Raw genomic sequence first — 18,972 nt, forward strand, 5'->3', positions numbered from 1 at the left:
CATCGCCACCCTCCTTACCGGCATGGCAGTGCCAACGATGTCATGGCTGCCTGCCTGTTTACGCTAATGGGACTGATGACTATCGTGGTACCTTCCAATGTGTGTACTGTGGCACTGTCTTGAAGGACACGTACATCCGGCCGCTTGACTCATGGGAGCAAGTGCCCGTCAAGACAAAGATGACCATCCATCCCTGCCAATGTATGACCCCACTGTGGTCCCTGGAGTGAAGTACACTCCGAAAAAACGGCCCTTTTCAGGGCCATCCATCTCTCTCAAAAGAAAGGTTCGTTTCAATGCCAACAACAATAATAACAACACTAGGTTGACATTTTTCAAACGTTTTATTTCCCCCGCTAACAAGAACACTTTGACAAAAGAGACAGGATTAGGGGCGTCCCTGATCTTTTGTTTACAAACGGTATGAACTGTAACATTAGAACTGTAACATCAGAACTGTAACATCATCACATCAGAACGATAAGGTTGTGTCCTTTGGCAGGGGTGTGGATCATGGTTAGCGTTGTTGTTGTTGTCTGTCAGGCGTGCGGGTTGAAACCAACGTCTTACACGTTCTTCATTGACGAGGGTATCGTAGGGATCAAACTGTTCCATCACTTCGTCAAAAGACCATCCACGGGCACGATGAGCCAGTACATACAAACAGTACATTCCACAAGAGGCACTGAACCAGGGTTGAAGTGACTGGCCATTCCACCGTTGTTGGAGCCATCCGGCGAAGGTCATGACATTCCGAAAGTCTGGATGCTGTTGATAGGGATGGAGTCCATAACTGTCAAAGTAGTCCATGGCACCTGGTACTGGACGATACACGCACACCCAGTGTTGTCCTGGGAGATGGCTGGGGTCCGTATTGACAATGTAGGCTTTAGGATAATGTCCCTCCTGCTGTTCACACAGCACGGTGGTGGCAAAGTGATCTCGGGCAAAGGTACCTTGGTAGAGGGGGTCGCAGCAGGGGATCCTGTTGTGCGTAGGCGTTCAAGTGTCTGGTCGTCAAGCCACTGTCGTCGTCGTCCATCCTTAGACCATCAGGCGTTGCGGAACCGATCAATTTCAAAAGCGCTTTTCGTATTCCTCGTAGCAGACGGCGTGGCCGGGGCGTGGTAGGGGTTCTGCAAACTGAAGTTCAAGTCCCAACTTGCCCGTCTGTCGTGGGTAGTTATACCCTTCATCTGCGCCCAGATCTGCCGTCAGATCCACCACCCACACGGTGAATCCGTTCCTGAATTCGTCAGGGTGAGGTTGCAGGGATGTTCTTGCCACAGGTGTCCCGTGTTGCGGAACAGGTTCATGTACAACTGTTTGAGCGAGGCACTGTTGTCCTGAAAGTCGCTTTTGATTTCGGTGCCATGCACTTCTTGCCCATTGAGTTTCAGCTTGAGACTGGTCACGTTGTTGTGCTTGAAATGGTAGGGGTTCTTTTCCTTGCTGCCAGCAAAAGCATCATTGTCCACTAATCCCAACACCACTCGTTTGGGCAGTTGGCCTCAATCAGTTGATCTTTGTGGAAATCGCGTCCTCCTCCTGAGATGTCGTGGGCTGTGACTTGGACTCGGGTCAAAGGATATTTGGCCGTGACTCCTGGTGACATGTGTTTCACGTGTTGTTCCGTATGGCAGGATCAATGTTGACTTGGCGCGCACGTAAAACTTCGGCTTTGGTCAGTTCAAATCGGCACTTTCGGCGTCTCCAGCACTCATCAAGTAGAAATCACTTTCGGGCTGCGAATCAGTTCTAGTTTCATGGGGACTCCATCCACCAGGTACCGGTCTTGGAGAAACAGGTCACAGTGGAGACGTCCTGTCAGTTCCACGTCTCGGGTGGGTAGAATGACCCCTCGTCGTCGCGACAAGTCCGGCGTTGGCATTCTGGAAGCCAGCATTAAAGTGATCCATTTTTCCAGCTTCATCGATTGTACCATCCTGGACACTGGAGATGGGTCCCTTTGGCTGCCTTCCCATAACTCAGCAACGTTTCCAAATAGGCTCGGTAGGGATAGGTACCCATGGAAGGAGTAATTTCCAGTTGGTTGTGTCCCACTTGTACGCGCACTTCGCGAAGAGGGAATGCATCATGTTGTTCACCGTGGACACGGCGAGTGCCCCATCGCCCTCACGAACTGCATTCGTACCATCTGCATTCTTGATTTTTGAGGCAGATGCGGAGGTAACACTGGCTCAAATCGATGTAGGCATTGACAGGGTTAGCAATGTTAAATTGGAGGGGGCCCGCGACCGAAGGGGGTGCCAGAGGGCTGTATCGAATCCACTGACCTTCTTGGACGGACGTCACCACAGGGGGCACAGAAAAGAGATCCAGTTGGGCCTTGGAGCATTCACAGGCATCTCGGCGCATCATCTTGACAGCTGATCTGGACCACAGGTCTATACAACAGGTCTGCACAACACGTCTTGACCCTACGGTGTCTGGTGTTGAACTGAACTCCTTTCCCATCGGGGTGGGTCTTTATCTCTTTCTCTCAAAACAAGGGTTTACGTTTCTTGGTGGATCCCACAGGCTGTTTCCGTTTTCGTTTGCGAGCGGGTGATCCTGGTGGGGGGTGCTGTCGCAAGGTGGCGAGTAAGGCTTGTTTTCCATGATGTTTCAAACTGTCCCCCACACTCCGGTGTCCTGAACGGATATCTTGCACCAATCCGGCAACATCTTGACGCCTGATTTGAAGCGGATTTTCCCACCGTCTTGAGGATGGAGCGCTGAACGTCCCAAGTTACCCAAGATGTTACGAAACCTCTCCCTCGTTGATGAATCGTCCTCGGTACGGCTAAGCCGCCTCCTCCTCGCTGCTGTCCACCCAAGCCGCTGCGCTCGCGCGGAGTCTGATACACTGATGTCCTACCATGCTGATTCTCGAGTACGTACCCAGGCGGCGGGGACGGAAATGAAGTGTCACGATGGTCTTCCCAGTCTGGAATGGCACGAGGCGTCCTCGTCATCCGTTAAATAGATTCGAATGGCATCCGTGGTTCCCTGGCGCAATCCCATGTAAGCGTAGGTGCTGAGGGGTTTTGATCACGGCGCTGTCTTCCATCATCATCTGGCGACACGGGGACATACATCAGTAAGGGAGCCATGGTATCCCCCACGATTTGATCTTCCACTGCATCCGAGTAGACGTACACGGTATCAAAACCAGCCAAATGGTGTGCTTCCTGTTCACCCACGACGTGAGGACGGTCAAACACAGCCACCTGCACAGGCTGAGCAGAGACTTGACTTATTTCTTCTGCTTCGTCCACCATGGGGAGCTGTATGAATCCCAGCATACGTACTAAAGGAGCAGGCAACACCAATCGGGTGGTGTAGGCAGACCTGGTGGCATCGTGGCCAGGTTGACTTGCGGTTCTGCAGGAGGAACCCGTGATGGCTCTGCACATGTCTTTCGGGGTGGGAGCATAAAAGTTGACATGCGTTTTGCCACGCATTTCAAATCGGAGCTCTTCTTTGGGGTAGTTCACGGTGACGGTGAAACGAGCTCGGGCATCCGCTTGGTAAACATCTTGCGTATGCTTGTCCAACAGCCGTGCACAGGTGTGTTGAAGCAGGATGTTCAGTCTCTGGACCAGTTGGCGACAGGAATACACTCCTTCTGGAATAATGACCTTTTAAGCTGGCGGCTCTGATGATGCCTGGGTTCTCTTCTGTCGCGGTCGCATCGGCGTTCTGCTGAACTGTAAGTCCGGGTCATGCGTTCCAAGTTCACATGAAGGACAAACCAGTTGAAGGGGTATGACACATTGTACCATGTCATGGGGAAATGAAGTTCACTGACGCCGACTTCCCACTCCTGACGATTCACTTGAATGGGAAAGGGTAGTTTGACTTCGTAATGATTCACTCTGTTGTCGGGATGAACATCCATGGACGCATCGCTGGGTAAGGTCACGTAAAAGTCCCGCTTGGAAAACACAGACACCGACATCTTTCTCTCTCTCTCTTAGGGAACCAGACTGGATACAGAGGGGGTTGGAGATGTAGCCGAGGAAGGTGGCAACGTGGATGATGATGACGACGACGACGACACCAACGTGGGTTGTGGGAGCAAGTACCCCAAGCTACTGGCCAACAAAGCTGTCCACAACTGTTTCTCACCGTTGTCCAATGCCAACTGAACCATGCTCATGATGACCACGCCATATATCAGAAACGCGGGAGAAAAACACCACTTCACTTCGTGGCAAGTCCATGCCAAAGCAACACCAGCGTGGGGATGGCTTGCCGCCCTCCTTACACCTTGAGATCGGTTCACTCTGCATGATGGTGGAGGCTCCACTGACGGTGGGAGACTGGAGGCCACGCTATTTAAAGACCAGATGAGCCGCAGGGATCCATGAATCAAAGCTGGCAGGGTATCCTGACCATCTCACCAACACTTCATCCTTTTTTTGGCGGCGTCGTCGTTTCAGGACCCTGATCCACTGTGTACACATCATCCGTTTTCTGAATGGGTTGCAGTTCTTGCGGGTAAAAGGTGCCTTGCAGCACTTCTCCATGATCATCTTTCACTTGGTAGACAGGAGGAACACGCCCTTTCACCACCCGATCCACGGTGAACAGTTCGGTGGTCCAGTTGGGAAGGTACCCTTTGTCAAGCGTGCCCTTGGTCTTGTTCAAGCGGACACGGGTCCCGGGTAACAAGAGAGGGTACTTCTTCTTCTTCTTCTTCTTTGTCTTGAGTTGGCGCTGCTTCTGCTTCTTCTGTCGTTCCATGTGATCCAACACTCGAATTTCATCGTAGGGGCGTTAGGACGTACATCCGCGGGGCGTTGTCAATCGTACGATGGACGCGATGATTGTAGGAATGCATCAGTTGGGGTAAGGCCTTCAGGTAGTGGCGTGTCCCTTGTTGGGTGAAATAACGCCACATACGGTTTTCAACGTCCTTTGAAAACGTTCCACCACAGAGGCTTTGGTTTCTGGGTTTTGACTGGTGTAGAAATGAATACCCCGTTTCTTGAGGAAGGCTTGAAAAGGGGCATTGACAAATTCAGTCCCTTTGTCGGTCTGTAACTGGGATGGCACACGTCCTTGGGCTTGTTTCAGGATCCGTTGAAAGGCCTCTATCAAAGTGGCACCGGTCTTGGCTTTCATGGGCTGCACCCAAGCCATTTTGGAGAAAACATCGATGACACACAGCAAATACCGGTTGCCTTGGTTCTCTTTCTGATACGCAAGGAGATCGCTCAGATCGGCTTGCCACAATTCATCCACGCCACCCCGCGGTAATGATCCTGGGAAATGGCGTCGGGCTGGTTTGTGCAAAGGTAATGCGTGTCCTGGGTTTTCAACCATTGCCGCACCTGGCGTTGGGTGGGCCTTGGCCCCGTTTTGCTTCCCCCCTTCCTGGGTCCTGCTTTGACTTGATGTCCTGCTTTGGCTTGATGTCCTGCTGCTTGCCACAAGGCAAGCCACCCTCCATAGCCTGCTGGGTGTTTGGGATCGTAATAGGTGTGGTGGAGCCATCGTGTCCATGCAGGTGACAAAGACGATGATGATGATGATGATGATGCTTTGCTGATGTTGTTTCTCTTTGGACGTCTCATGATGACACTGTCGTTGACATCACCCTCTGCTCCCTTTTATTAAAAGTGAATCCACTGACGCACCCGGTTGAGAGGGGAGGAGGGGGTCTCTACAACTTTTCTTCTTCTGGGGTTCCAGAGGAAGGTTGGATGCAGGGGGTGTCAAAAACAAGTCAGCGGGTGGAGGGTGTGGACGCTTCACGGGGGTGTCAGGAGGAGGCTGGGTGGATGCCCCTTTGGTTTTCATCATCCAGGACCAACGTAGAGGGTTACCAATCAGTTCATGGGGTGCGTTGCTGGAGGCGAGATACTGACCCAGAATATTCCAACCCGTGGAGGCCTAATTTGATGCGTTGTCGAACAAGATCATTGATGAGATCCACCATGTGCGTCCCAGGCATGGGTTCCCCTTCCACCACGAATTGACCCGCCTCATTTCCAACCCAAGTCGGGATGAGCACGAATCTGGCCATCAACTGCCTGGCCTTGGTCTGTAGCGTTTTGGGAACCGTTTTTGCGACTTCATTCAGAATGGCCGACATCATCGGGTTCTGAAACAAAAAGAACAAACAAACCATGAGCCACTGCTCGACCCGGCCAGCGGACTCCTTCTTAGGAAGGCGACCTCTCACAGCGGGACATGTAGATACGACTCAGTAAGTCAACCGTACTTACGGTGAGGAGATCCAGTCCTGGGGGTGCCAACCCTGGGAGTGCCAACCCTGGGGGTGCCCGTGGCCTCTAAAGGTCGTGGTTTGACAGCGGCTTGGTCTTGAAACGCCAAGGTGTGTTGCAGCAAGGTGTTATACTGTTGCTCTCGGTCCCTAAAAGGAACCGTGTCATCACGGACGAGGGTATCCATATCGTGAAGCGTGTGCACACGTTTCTGTTCCAACAGGTTGGACTTGAGCAAATGTCGTTGACGTTTTTCTTCTTGCAGACTTTGCCATACCTCTTCTGGGACCATCACCATCTTCCGTGCATGCTTCATCTTGGTGGTAGGACGGTGCAGATGCAACTAACGTCAATCTAGGATGTGTCCTCTATTTATGATCTTCCTTGAGGATCTTCCTTGAGGATCTTCCTTGAGGATCATCTACCCAACAGGCCAGACACCAAAGGGACCCACCACCGATGCCAAGGCAGACAAGAGACCTAATCCCCTTCCTTTCTGCTGTAAAGTTGACGTTTCTTGGACACAGACACCTTCTTTTTCATCAACGTATGCATCAGTGACCCATGCTTTTGTAAGCGTTGACGTTGCTGTGCTGTCATAGGAATGTTGCCTCCATACAAATTCACCACGCATTCACAGATGGCTTGAATCAGTTCGATGGGGCCTGTTTCAAAATAGCCTGTCGCATGGCTGGTGTCGCAGAAGGACTACACACATGACAGAAGCTTCTTTGTGGCGCTTCAAGCGTGCCGACATGATGATGATGATGGTGTCGTCCCTGCAGCTGCTACCATTGAACTGACCAGGATGGGGTGGGAGGCCTCTATTTATGGTAATGTGGCTGGAGGGTGGGGGTAATGCCGTTGTGGTCTTCTTCTTCTTCTTTTGACTTACGTAACACCATCGGGTCAAGGCTGCACCTGGGGCTGAGGGTGAAGTGACCCTTTTCTTCTTCTGCTTCTTGTTCTCTTGTCGGGTGGGTGACTTGCGGCCCCTGGGGTTGCTTAGGACGACGCGGCGGCGGCGAGAGTGCTGAGGGCTTCTGCTGTTTTCCTGTAGGTAGGACTGCCAGTTCAACAAGATACGAGTCAACACACCAGCCAGCGTACCACTTCCACTGCGTTTCATCAGGTAACTCAGGCGTTCATCCAAAGGTAGTCGTGGATTCGCAATCTTGGTCAGCATGTCTTGGTGTCTCAACAGCCAGGTCTTGTGCTGCGTCTTCAAAGGAACCGTCCTGCTCGCAGATTTCTCACGGCAATGACAAACCATTGCAACAGTCGATGGCGTCCTTTGACAGCCACGCTCTCTGCGAAGGAGTCGTTTCTTCCGCGATGATGGGTTTGACTTTTCTGCGGGCGGGCATGCTTCTGTGGCTTCCTTTGCGTGGGGTGCCGGGCTGGGGCGTTTAGCACCCGTACGTTTCTTGCCGGTGCGTTTGGTGTTGGTGAGTGCGCCGTTGGGTCAAAAGGTTGAAAGGGTTGGATCATGGTGGGAGAGGGAGGCGATGGAAATGAAGGGGAGGCGGAAAAGAAGAAGGGGAGAGAAGGCAGCAGGAGAGGCACGATACGTACTGACAGGGACAAACGTGTTCATGGTGGGTGCTGTGGGGTACAACTGCTTTAAGGAACGTCTTTGTTTGGAGGAGGAGGAAGCAGAGGGAGGAGGAGCACTTAGACTTTCGTACAACCGTTGCACACCTGACCGATGTTGTTCGGTGGGATCACGACCCAAGGTGGTCAAGAGTGTTTTATGGATCGGTTTAAACAACCCTGTGGCAACAGCACGTTTGCGGGGCTGGGTCTGTTTCCGTCTGTCTCCCATGGCAGCTCTGGGTCAACTGGCGTAGGGTAGGCGCTCATCTCTATTTATCACGACTTGGGAATGTAAAGGATGGTGGGGTTCACGAAAGAGATGGGACCGTACACGGTGCTCTTTGGCGTGGTCGGTTTCAAGTCCAGAAACAAATAGGAATAAGGAGCCAAAGTGGCATCCTCATAGGCTTCGAAGGAAGGCCGTCTGTCCTGGAAAGATTTGTCTGGCCAAGTGATCCATTTGCGCGGCGTCCCTCGGGTTTTAAACAGCACCATGTAGTGGGCATTTAAACTAATAGTGCGATGATGGCGATGAAGCAAAGAGGTTTTTCGTCAAGTACAACACGGACGTGTTGCGATGATGACTTTTCTTGGTAAACCATCGCCAGAACCCGGCTTCTTCCTCTTTGGTATTGTCGCCCAGCAAATCATCAATGATCAACCAATGGGGCGTAGGCAAACCCTTCTCGGTCTTAGCCCCAGACCCTGCAGGTAACTGCGTGTTGGCTTCCCCCATCGTTTGCACAAATGTCAGGGGTATCCCTAACCTCGAAGTCAGAACTTCCAAGTCCTCATGCATGGGTTGCCATTCACTGTACACCCCCACGATGCCCTGAGGTGGAAGATCTAGGATCCCGGTTGAAACACATGTTCCATGAAGGCTTTGACAAACGATGTTTTACCTGACCCTGTAGGGCCTGCAATTAACATGGTAAAGGGATGGACGTAACGTGAGTGGGGTGACCATGGCCTCCACCAGGTCTGAGTCTAACACTGTCCCTGATAGTGTCCCTGACATACTGACACACGTCTTACCACCCTGCGGGTTGCACCGGAAATGACCTCTAAGAGCTAAGATCCCTGAAGATATAGAAGACACAACCCTTTGAAAATGGAATTCACAATTTATTGAGGAACAACATCAACATGGCAAACAGATCAACAATAATAATGATGCATTAACAGATCAACAACAACAGGTCATCCACAGATCACCACCAGTTCAGGTGATCATTGGGATTACAAGTCGAACACCGTAAAAGTCCATTTGACCGGGATGAAAATGGTTTTCATCGTTAAACATGGGAATGTCGGCAAAAGTCTCTGACTCCTCCTCTGGAGCCGTCACTGAAGCCATCACCAGATCCGTCTCTGGAGCCGTCACTGAAGCCATCACTAGATCCGTCTCTGGAGCCGTCACTGAAGTCATCACCAGATCCGTCTCTGGAGCCGTCACTGAAGTCGTCTCTGGAGCCCTCTCTGCTCTCACTCTCTGCTCTGCCCTTGTTTGCTCTGCTTCCATGGTGATAGCCATCGGGAGTAGATCATACAAGTCTTGCAGATCTGGAGGTAACTCTCCCCCTCTGATAGCCCCAGGACTGATCCCTTGACCCTTCTCGCTCTCCCACAAGTCAGTCATCTCCAACTGTTTCTTTGGAGTCTGGGGTGCTTTGAGACTCTTAGGCTTGGGGGGTGCCTTCTTGGTGAGTGTCTTGGGAGGGGACGTCTTCTTGGTGACTGTCTTGGTGGGGGCCTCCTCCTTCTTCTTCTGTTTCTTTGGAAGTCGTGGCCAGGGGTCCCCTGGGGAGGTGACGTCATCTTGGTGGGTGCCTTGGGAAGGGGCGGGGTGGAGACCTTCTTCTTCTTCTTCTTTGGAGAAGTCTTGGCAGGCGTGGTCTTGGGAGGTATTCTTTTTGAGAGGCCTTGCGGGCTTGGGCGTCATGTCGGTGACCTCTGGATCATTGGAGAACAAAGGTAGAGTGCAGGTGGCATATCGAAGATCATAGCTGGGTGGGTGAGGCCAGAGTTTCACCTGGAGTTTGGCCAGCAGCTTGCTGTACAGTACACCATGGTCATAGGTCATAGGGCGTCCATTCCTCAACTTGAACACGATGTGGAACATCTTGTTGAGGAAGGTCTCCCCTGCATTTTCCTTGGCATGTGCATCGTTGATACCGATGAGGATCAAAGCGAACAGAGTTGTTGGCTGTCGGAGAGGATCATGCAAGTGGTCTTGGTGATCGCCATCCAGTAATAGTCTTCCTCAGTCAACTCACAGAAGCGACCCATCATGCCATACAGTGTTTCTCTTTTCGGCTGAATATCTGCCAGCTTGCGGATGATCGGCGGCAACTTTTGTTCCATCACACGCGCAGCGGTCCTGGAGATCCATGTAGTTGGTCTTGTATAACTGGCTTTGAGTCATCATGGTGTTGTGGAGATGGGCCATGTCAGAAGCGAGGTCCTTTGCCTGCGAAGCCAAGTTGTGAAGGAAGAAGGAGGTTGCCTGGAGATGCCATCTGCAGCGACTGAACTGATGCAACTGATGACCCGCTCGATCGATCCTGCGTTTTATAGGCAACACCAACAGCAGCGAGCTATGGCGTCACTTCAAATGGCGTCACTTCAAATGGCGTCACGATCGTGTTGTTTCTGGATGGCCTCTTGCACGGCTTTTCTGAACTGTTCTATAAAGTGTCTCTCTTCTAGATAGGTGGCAAGCACAAAGAGCAGCGTGAACAGCATGATGACGAATCACGATGGGGTCAGAGTCTTTTATAGAGATACACAGGATGACGTCACGTGGCGCGTGCATGGATGACGTCACGTGGCTCGTGCATGGATGACGTCACTCACAACAACAACAGCGTGTCACGAAGATGCATGAGTGCTTTTCCCAACTTGTTTTTCCCCGACCATGTCCAGGGTTTGTCAATATTCGGATGAGATACACCCATTCCTATTCCCCATCGTTGATCGTAGGGACTAGCTTCAGCTAACGACTTTGGGTAGGATTGAATCAATCTCTGTTTCAAGTCCTTGTTCTGGGAAAATTTAGCCGTGATCGCCTTGGTCATCACTTCCAGACTGACCGTGTCCCACACTGTTTGAGTGAAACCTTTCACACATCGCCCCAGACGTTTTGCTTTGCTGGAACAGCCTCGTGCAGAATCTGGCGTCGCACTGTCGTAATCTCAAAGTACATGGCTTTAGAGTACATGTAACACTGTTCAACACAATTAAATGTAACACCATCCAAGGTAAACACAGCTGGATGAAAGTTGCTGAACGGTGACTGGATTCCATAGAAGAATAACCAGGGGAGTGTCACTTGTGACTGTGCCTTGTCCGTGGGAGTCTTGAGACCCAGCAAGGTCATGGCTTCTGTTTCTCCACATTCCTCCAAAGCTTTGCAGAAGAGGGAGTAAGCTTGGGGTCCACGTCGGGGAAGCATGTCTAACAATTCTCTGACCACGGTCAAAGGAGGTCCGAGGTTTTCGATAATCTCTGCCTTCATGAGGATGGTCAGGACTTTAAGCGTCATCAGTTTGTCCACCACGGCCGACCTGCTTGATAGCGACGCGAGACCACAAGCGATTCTCCCTAAGCCTATCGCAGTGAGCGGAGATTCCATCCTTCTCTTTTCTTAGACAACAGAATCTGTAATGACTCTGACAGAAACGTCTCTTTATATAGACACGCAGGGTCGTGATGACGTCATAGGGTGTGTGACGTCAACGTGACCGTGGTCTCCACCAGGTCTGAGTCTAAGAACAGGGTACAACAGGATTGAGGGTGACCATGGACTCCACCAGGTCTGGCCCTGAGAGAGAGAGAGACGACTTAACACAAGAGTACAATACAATCACAATTTATTGAATGATAGAACAACAAATGAACAAGGCAATCACATTTTATGGGTTAAACATCAATACATCAGAGCATGTCTGCATCAAAGTCCATGGGAGGGATGGGTTCACTCTTTATAACCATAGGGGAGAGTTTCCCTGGGGACGCCTTGGGGTCGTACTGCACTCGGCGTTTGGTGTAGACCAAGCGATAAGTTTTGGTGGTGTCCTTGGACAACAACACGTTGCCCTGACAAAGTCCTCCGCGAATGATACGGTGTGGAGTGCGGGACCGTGATGTTGGCTTGATCCCTCTGACAGGCGAGGTTCTTCATGCTGTCAAAGTGGACATGTTGGCTCGCCCTGTGATTTAAAGTAAATCCTCGGACCTTGCTGATGCCCACACTGCCGTCAGATTGAGGATGGCGCAGCTTGTAGCCATAATTCTTGGGTCCTGCCGAGACAAAGGTTTGAATGCTGTTGCCCCTCCCAGTTCATCAGTCAGCTCCCCAAGGTATCTCCCAGTGGCGGGTTGTAACTTCGTGGGACGGTGAATGTAAATGATACTGTCCGTATCAAAATAGAGGACACGTCGATCAACGGTTGCAAATAAGAATACAACTTGAGGCGGGCTTGTGCTGTCACCCAGGCTGCAATGGCCACATTGTGGGCTGGATGAGAGTCGTGAAAGTCTGCCTGAGGTTCGTGAGTGACACAGATGAGGTCTTCATTGATGATGTTAATGTCTTTCACCACCACGAGCTCATCCCGGAGGAGGGCAAAGTACCTCTCAGGGGAACTGATATATTCCGTCTTGCCAAACCCAGCGTTGACCAAACTTGCCCCAGTGATTGTTCAGGCAGGCCTTGGCTAAGGCACGTAGTCCTGGGTTTTGTGAATCGCGAGCAGGATCCAAGGTGACTCCCTCTTTCTGCTGTATCTCGTGGATGTAGGGCTTGGGTCTGGACAACCCGGGGTAGCCACTGGCCTCTTGCTTGATCTTGAAGAAATTGTTGACATACTTGGCAAACAGTCCTCCCTCTTGGGTGTCAGGGTCGTAGGTGGCAAGCGTGTCAAAGTGCCAAGCCTCAAAGATGTGAAGCACTTGATAGCCGCACTTTTCAACAGCAAACTGAAGCTCTTTGCTGGCGTAGGTACCGATCCATGCCGGTCTTCATCCCGTGGGGGCAGGGAGCATCAACTGCTCTTCAGCACACGTACGGCACAGTGGAAAGAGCAGTTTGCCTTGACACTTGTAAGGAAGAACAGGATGATAGAGGTCGGTGGGTGGCAAGACTCGACACTGGATCAGGCCGTGGAGCTCAAACAAGTCAGACACGGGAGGATGATCTTTGATCTCGGGGTGTCCCACGGGAAAAGTCCCATACTTGCAGATGTAAGGGTACAGCGAGCAAACGTCCACATATTTGATTTCTTCATCTTCTTTGGCCGTAGTACAGTTTGGTGGCGTTGGTACGACCTCCAAAAGCATCTCTAGGATTCAACGGGTCAGGCATGTAGGCATGGGGTCCTTGCAGGGTAGTCAGGAAGGCTCTCAGATCACCGTTGTCTTTCTGTTGTTTCAGAAAATCACATTCCCAGAGGGTCACCACTTGGCCAATGTCGGGATGTTGGCGTAACACACCCAGTCGGTACATGGTATGATGGTATCGTTCCCAAGGGGTGGTACCCAAGCTAGTATGGCGTTCACATCGGTCCGTCTTGTAACAGCGAGTACAACCATGCCAGAAACAGCCCAAGTATTCGTACCACGGTGCGTGTCTTGGCGTCGTAGCCATCTGCCATGTAACGACTTCCGTCAGCACAGTCAAAGCCTACTTCTCCACCATTCCGAGCATGTTGGATGTGAACCCCAGGGTGTTGATGCATGACCCAGTTGAGCCAGTGGAGACACTGAAGCGAGTAGCGACGCTGGGGACGATAACCTTGAGTAGGTAGGATGGCGATGGTGCGGGGTTCCAAAAACTGTTTTCGGAAGGTGAGCATGCAAGCCATGGGTAGCGTCACTGCTTCATAGAAAGGGTCCACGTTGTTCTGTTGGATGAATATGTTGCGGAATGCAGCACAACCTCGACGCAAAATGTCCACATCACTCTGACAGTAAGTCAACAATTCTTCATCCAGATCAAAGACAGTCCCTTCAGCCACTCGTGCATCGTACCAGGCCAAGAAAGCTTTGCGTTCGGCAGAAAACATGCTGTCAGGATCGTAAGTAGACACGGGAGGATAAGGACCCACATAGCCTTGGTGAGCTTCGGTGTTGAAGAAGTGAGGGAAGTAGCCTTTCTTGAGTTCCGTCAAGGCAAACGTTTTTGGAAACTGCTTCAGAGCCATCGTGAGGAAGTTGAGGGAATCCTTGAAAACCAGACGTCCCACGGTCATTTGCAAGATGTGATTCCCTCGAAGTGTGACCTGGGGTGCTTTCACGAGATGTTGATGGAAGTACTGTTGGAGCAAGTGTCCATCATACCCACGGTAGTTGTGAGCAATGACCAAGGCGTCGTCATCATCGAGGGTAGGAGAAATGTCGTCTTAAATAAGCCTTGTTCTTTGTCGTCGTTGTCTTGCTGTTCTACATCATCATCATCATCGGGTTCTGGTGATACCAGTTTGGGTTGTTTGGAGGCACGGCCTGACGACTGCTGCTGGGATGCCTTACGTTTCTTCTTCTGCTTCTCTTTCTTTTCCGCCAGGGACATCAGCCAGTCGCCCATGTCCTTCAAGGTCGTCGATCCCCGAAACACTTTGATGCGGCTAGGCCCTTCTCCTTCCTTACGCCAGGGGCACTTGTCACACAACTGATCCGAAGCCTCGGAAATACATTTTCCACATCCTAGATGCACCACACACAAGTTGGGAACATGAGTCCCTTGATCTTGGGTACATTCAAAGTCGTAGAAGATGAACTGACGCTGTTGCCGTTCTTTGTCTTCATCCATTTTTTCACCGTCTTCATTTAGTTTCGGTGGTTCGATGACGGACATGTAACACTGGTGGTTGGGTTTCAAGGGTTCTTTGCAGATCTTACAGTCCCAATTCGTGCCACACTGGTGGTTGGCCATGCCCTGAATTTTCCTCACGTTGACTTTGGCATAGCAACGATGACAGGTGTGGATGGTGGAGCAGGTGCTGGGATGCTTGGCGGAGGCCATCCGATGGCGTTCAAAGCAGGTAGGGTTTGGAACCATCCGCCACATTGGAGACAGGAGAGTCCTCCCCTGACCACGTCGCCACAGTATCCAAGACATTGGCACCAGTAACATCGAAATTCTCGGGTGCAACGATGATCTTCAGCGTGGGCGTAGCCTTGGTCACACGTTTCACAATAGTAGGGATAACCTGTGAAGGCAGGCATGGAGGTAATGACATCGTAATGGTGATGGTGATGATAGAGGTGAAGGATCTTGGTGGGTTGAGGCACTTCACTCTTGTACAGGAGGCGATTCATCACCTCTTGGGAGTAGACTTTGAGCTGATAGTAAGGGGCCAAACGTTGACTGAACAACTCCCACGTGGGACGCCCTGTACAAGGACCTTCGGGGATCTTGAGTTGGCGAAACAAGCCCTTGGCAGCCTTCAGTTGCGCTGGTTTACGATGGTCACACAGGTATTTCCATTCCTTGGTCCATTCTTTGGTCACAGGATCGGGTTGGTGTTCGTGGTGACTGGCCACGACCAGAACACGAGGCAAAGCAGAGCTGATCCTCATTCTTGATTTGAGCGATGCATTGTTTCTTTTCCAGGAAGCGTTTAAGCCAGCGAGGTGTGTTGCCCTGCCGTGTCCCTCACCGATACGATCAGGATCCTCTACATGCAGTAAGAAAATGTCCATGGTGTCATCGATATGTAAGTCGTGGTTTGCTTTGTTGTACTTTTCCACTTCGCCCATGATGTGTTCCCCTGGAGGTCACCCATCCGCCGAAACGTGATTCGAATGTCTGTATCCAGGCGGGGTGTTCCAGGGCCAATCCAGCGATCACCATCCTGGCCACCCACATCGTCTCTCAAATCTGCTAACACGGCATCAAACTGTTCTCTGAGAACGACGGGAAGGTCTTCAGGCTGTTGACGCTGCAGCCAAACAGGGTTGAACTTCAGGTGGTGGCGCTGGGTACCAGTCGAATTTCTTGGTTGTTTTGAGTCGTCCGCTCCAACTCGTAGGGCACAGGCTCCTCTTCAAGTTCATCTTCGTTCATTCGTGGTGACGACATGGTGAGAACTGGTCAGAGCCACGCTGAGCCTGGTTTATATACATCACGTCACCCTATGACGTCACAATAGGTCGTGCCAGTGCGCACCATGAGCTCATGTGTTATTTATAGGAATGATGTCATACCCCATGACGTCACACTAGCCTGTTGAGTCAGGAGGAGAGTGGTGCGAACCGGATGCAACCGGTGCGAACCAGAGGCGTCAAAGTGACGTCATCAACCCCAGCTATATAAATTCAAGGTTTTCCAGCACTCCTCATCAGTTGCTCACTGAAACTGGAAGCATGCAGACGTCTCCCGCCTCCGCCTCCGCCTCCTTCCGTTGCCGCCTGTGCGAAACAGATGACCACAGTTATCTACACTGTCCCAAGGTGACCTGTGCCGAGTGTGGTGCTCAAGGTCATCGCTATTACGTATGTCCCAAGAAGACCAAGGACAACAACAAGCACGATAACAACACCTGCTACAACTGTGGAAGAAACGAAGGTCATCTCAGTTACGCCTGTCCACATCCCTGTCGTCACTGTGGTGAAGAGGACCATAAGAGTATCAACTGCTCTAACAACGGCCAGAAACGTCCGGCATCCGCCCACCAGCCAAGTGAACCGCCAAAGAAAGTGAGTAAACGTGAAAGCCATCATTTACTGGCTCTACTCCATGACAAGGTCCTCCTCGTTCAAGATCGCATAGACACCATGTACTCTCTACTTCAACGCATCTTGGAGTTTGTCGAACCCATGGACGATTTCAGTAGCAGTGCCTCCAGTGCACCACCATCACCACCATAGATACCACGGTGATCTCTCACCCACTCATACCAACGGCCCTTTTCAGGGCCACCCACCTGGCTCGAAAGAATGCTACATCCAATGTTGTTTTAACCACACACACACACACACACACACACACACTAACACTTGTCTAGCCACGCCATCGTGTCCGCCTCACCCCCTCTCTCCCTCCCTTCCCTCTCCTTTTCCTCTCCTTCCCTTCCCTTCCCTCTCCGTCCCGTCCCGTCCGCCGCTCGTCCGTTCCGCCATCTTGAAAGGCGTCTACGCTCGCGAGATCCCGCGAGAATCCACGAGATCCCGCGAGATCTCACCCGATCCACCGGATGGGGCGCCATCTTGAAACGCGTCCGCCATCTTGGCCCGGAGGTGACGTCATCGTCATGTGCGCGCACCCACCGGAACCGGTCGTGACGTCATCGCGATGCGTGCGCACCCACCGGAACCGGAAGCACCGGAACCGGAACACGAGTGATCTCCCTGACCGGAAGTGACTGATCCAAGATGGCGGCACATCCGGTCCCGTGGGTCGCCATCTTGATCCAAGATGGCGGCGCTTATCAGGACCGGATGTGCCGCCATCTTGAAAAAACGCCAGGGAGACGTTACACACTACGAGATAAAATCGTGGTGTGTGTGTGTGTGTGTTTGTGTGTGCGTGCATGCGCGTGTGTGTGAACGATTCGGCACACTATCTGGCGAGGACGCTGTTTATAAACCTTGGGATTTCGGTAACTTCACCATGTTCACCAACAGACGATGTCATATTTCAGTATCATGAGAATTTAGAATATAACTACCCAGAACACAAAATGCTTTGCAGAACAAGCAGGTAGAAAATATCGTGCGTGAAATGTGGATATATTTGCGTGAAACGCGCAAGCTTTTGCGTTAACCCGAATACAGTTTTACTCATTAACGTTAACATCTATAATTAGCCTTCCCAATCAATACGATCTCTTCCTCTTCAGACACATCCCCAATCACCTGAGTCCAAACATGGTTATGTATGTGTATGTAAGTATGTGTGAATTCCATGTCCCTGTAACAGTGTTGTCGTTTCTACTGCAGGTCACGGATCCCCGAAAATAGAGGAGAACACGTGAATTTCCAAGGTATGTCAATATTCAAAGTACATGTAAGATGTATATAAAAGTACAAGCATGTATGATAAAATGAAAAGGGTCCAATGACTTGCATCAGTGTTGTTAAATAATGCCTAATTCATGTCTGCACTTGTCTGTTTTTCTTCAATACAGATGTTAACCAGTACTCTGGCCTGCAAGATAGCGCGGATGACAAACAGACTTACACAGAACTGAAGAATTATGAAAATACAGGATTCCATTCTTCTAAAGGTATCCAGCCGAACGTGTATATATCCCTAGATCCCTAAGCTAGAGGTGGGCAGGTTTTATTTTGACAATACCATCAACTACTAAAGTGCCAATCAAATAATGCATACTTAAAGTGTCATTCCTTCGTAATAATGCTCTCGAAATCATTAAATTTGCACTGATAGATTATCTATGCAAGTATCATTCCTATCTTATCAAACCCTCGAAATCATTCTGATGGATTTTGTGGTTATTATATGCAAGTTATAATTATTTTCAGACACTGTCAACACTATCAACCAGATCTCAAGACATGCTTATGAACTCGACAAGCCTGCCATGTATGTGAATGCTGATATCAAAGGCAAAGGTATGACTGATGTGGAAGTTAACGAGAGCACTACAAAACAATGCATAGCATGATAATATCCAAGCAGGAGTCCAGGAAAGAATAGGTCCCCTCCTATCTGTCGCTCGTAACTCATAATTCATGTAAACATTCTACTACATAATTATTTATGCATTGGGTATTACCATACTGGGGACAAGTGCTATGTATGAATATTGTAATGTTTCTGTTTCAGATTCGCCCTATGTGAACACCTGAAACCAACGACTGAAGCATCATTACCTCTGACATCATAATGGGTGACTTTGAAGGTTACACACCAACTCAGTTGTGTCTCAACCTCTGCAACCTTCACCAAGAGGAACGTGCTGGTTTGCTGAAACCTAACCTTTTCAGGAACCCTGCCTACAGACAGCAGTTAAAGCTCCAATGAACAACTAAATGTTTTATACACTCTCTCAAAAAAGAAACGCAACCCCTATCTAAATATCTGACATTATTTCTAGAATAAAGATGGTGAATGTAAATTAGAATTTTCTTCAAAACACTGTTAATACGTTCCCATCTGATCAGTATAAGCTCC

General features: G+C 50.5%; 1 protein-coding gene across 1 annotated transcript in view; it reads left to right on the forward strand.

The window, feature by feature from the left end:
* LOC124260217 (hemicentin-1-like) overlaps window positions 1-18,647 on the forward strand; it is a 121,238-nt gene extending 102,591 nt beyond the window's left edge. Inside the window, exons 11-14 of the mRNA XM_046694476.1 lie at window positions 17,775-17,818; window positions 17,963-18,061; window positions 18,321-18,410; window positions 18,625-18,647. Coding sequence (XP_046550432.1) covers window positions 17,775-17,818; window positions 17,963-18,061; window positions 18,321-18,410; window positions 18,625-18,647 — 256 coding nt within the window. The remainder of the gene's footprint in view (window positions 1-17,774; window positions 17,819-17,962; window positions 18,062-18,320; window positions 18,411-18,624) is intronic.
* Window positions 18,648-18,972: the final 325 nt, after the last annotated feature.

The sequence above is a fragment of the Haliotis rubra genome, unplaced genomic scaffold, assembly GCF_003918875.1.
Source record: "Haliotis rubra isolate DU_JTF1 unplaced genomic scaffold, ASM391887v1 Scf755, whole genome shotgun sequence".
Taxonomy (NCBI): domain Eukaryota; kingdom Metazoa; phylum Mollusca; class Gastropoda; order Lepetellida; family Haliotidae; genus Haliotis; species Haliotis rubra.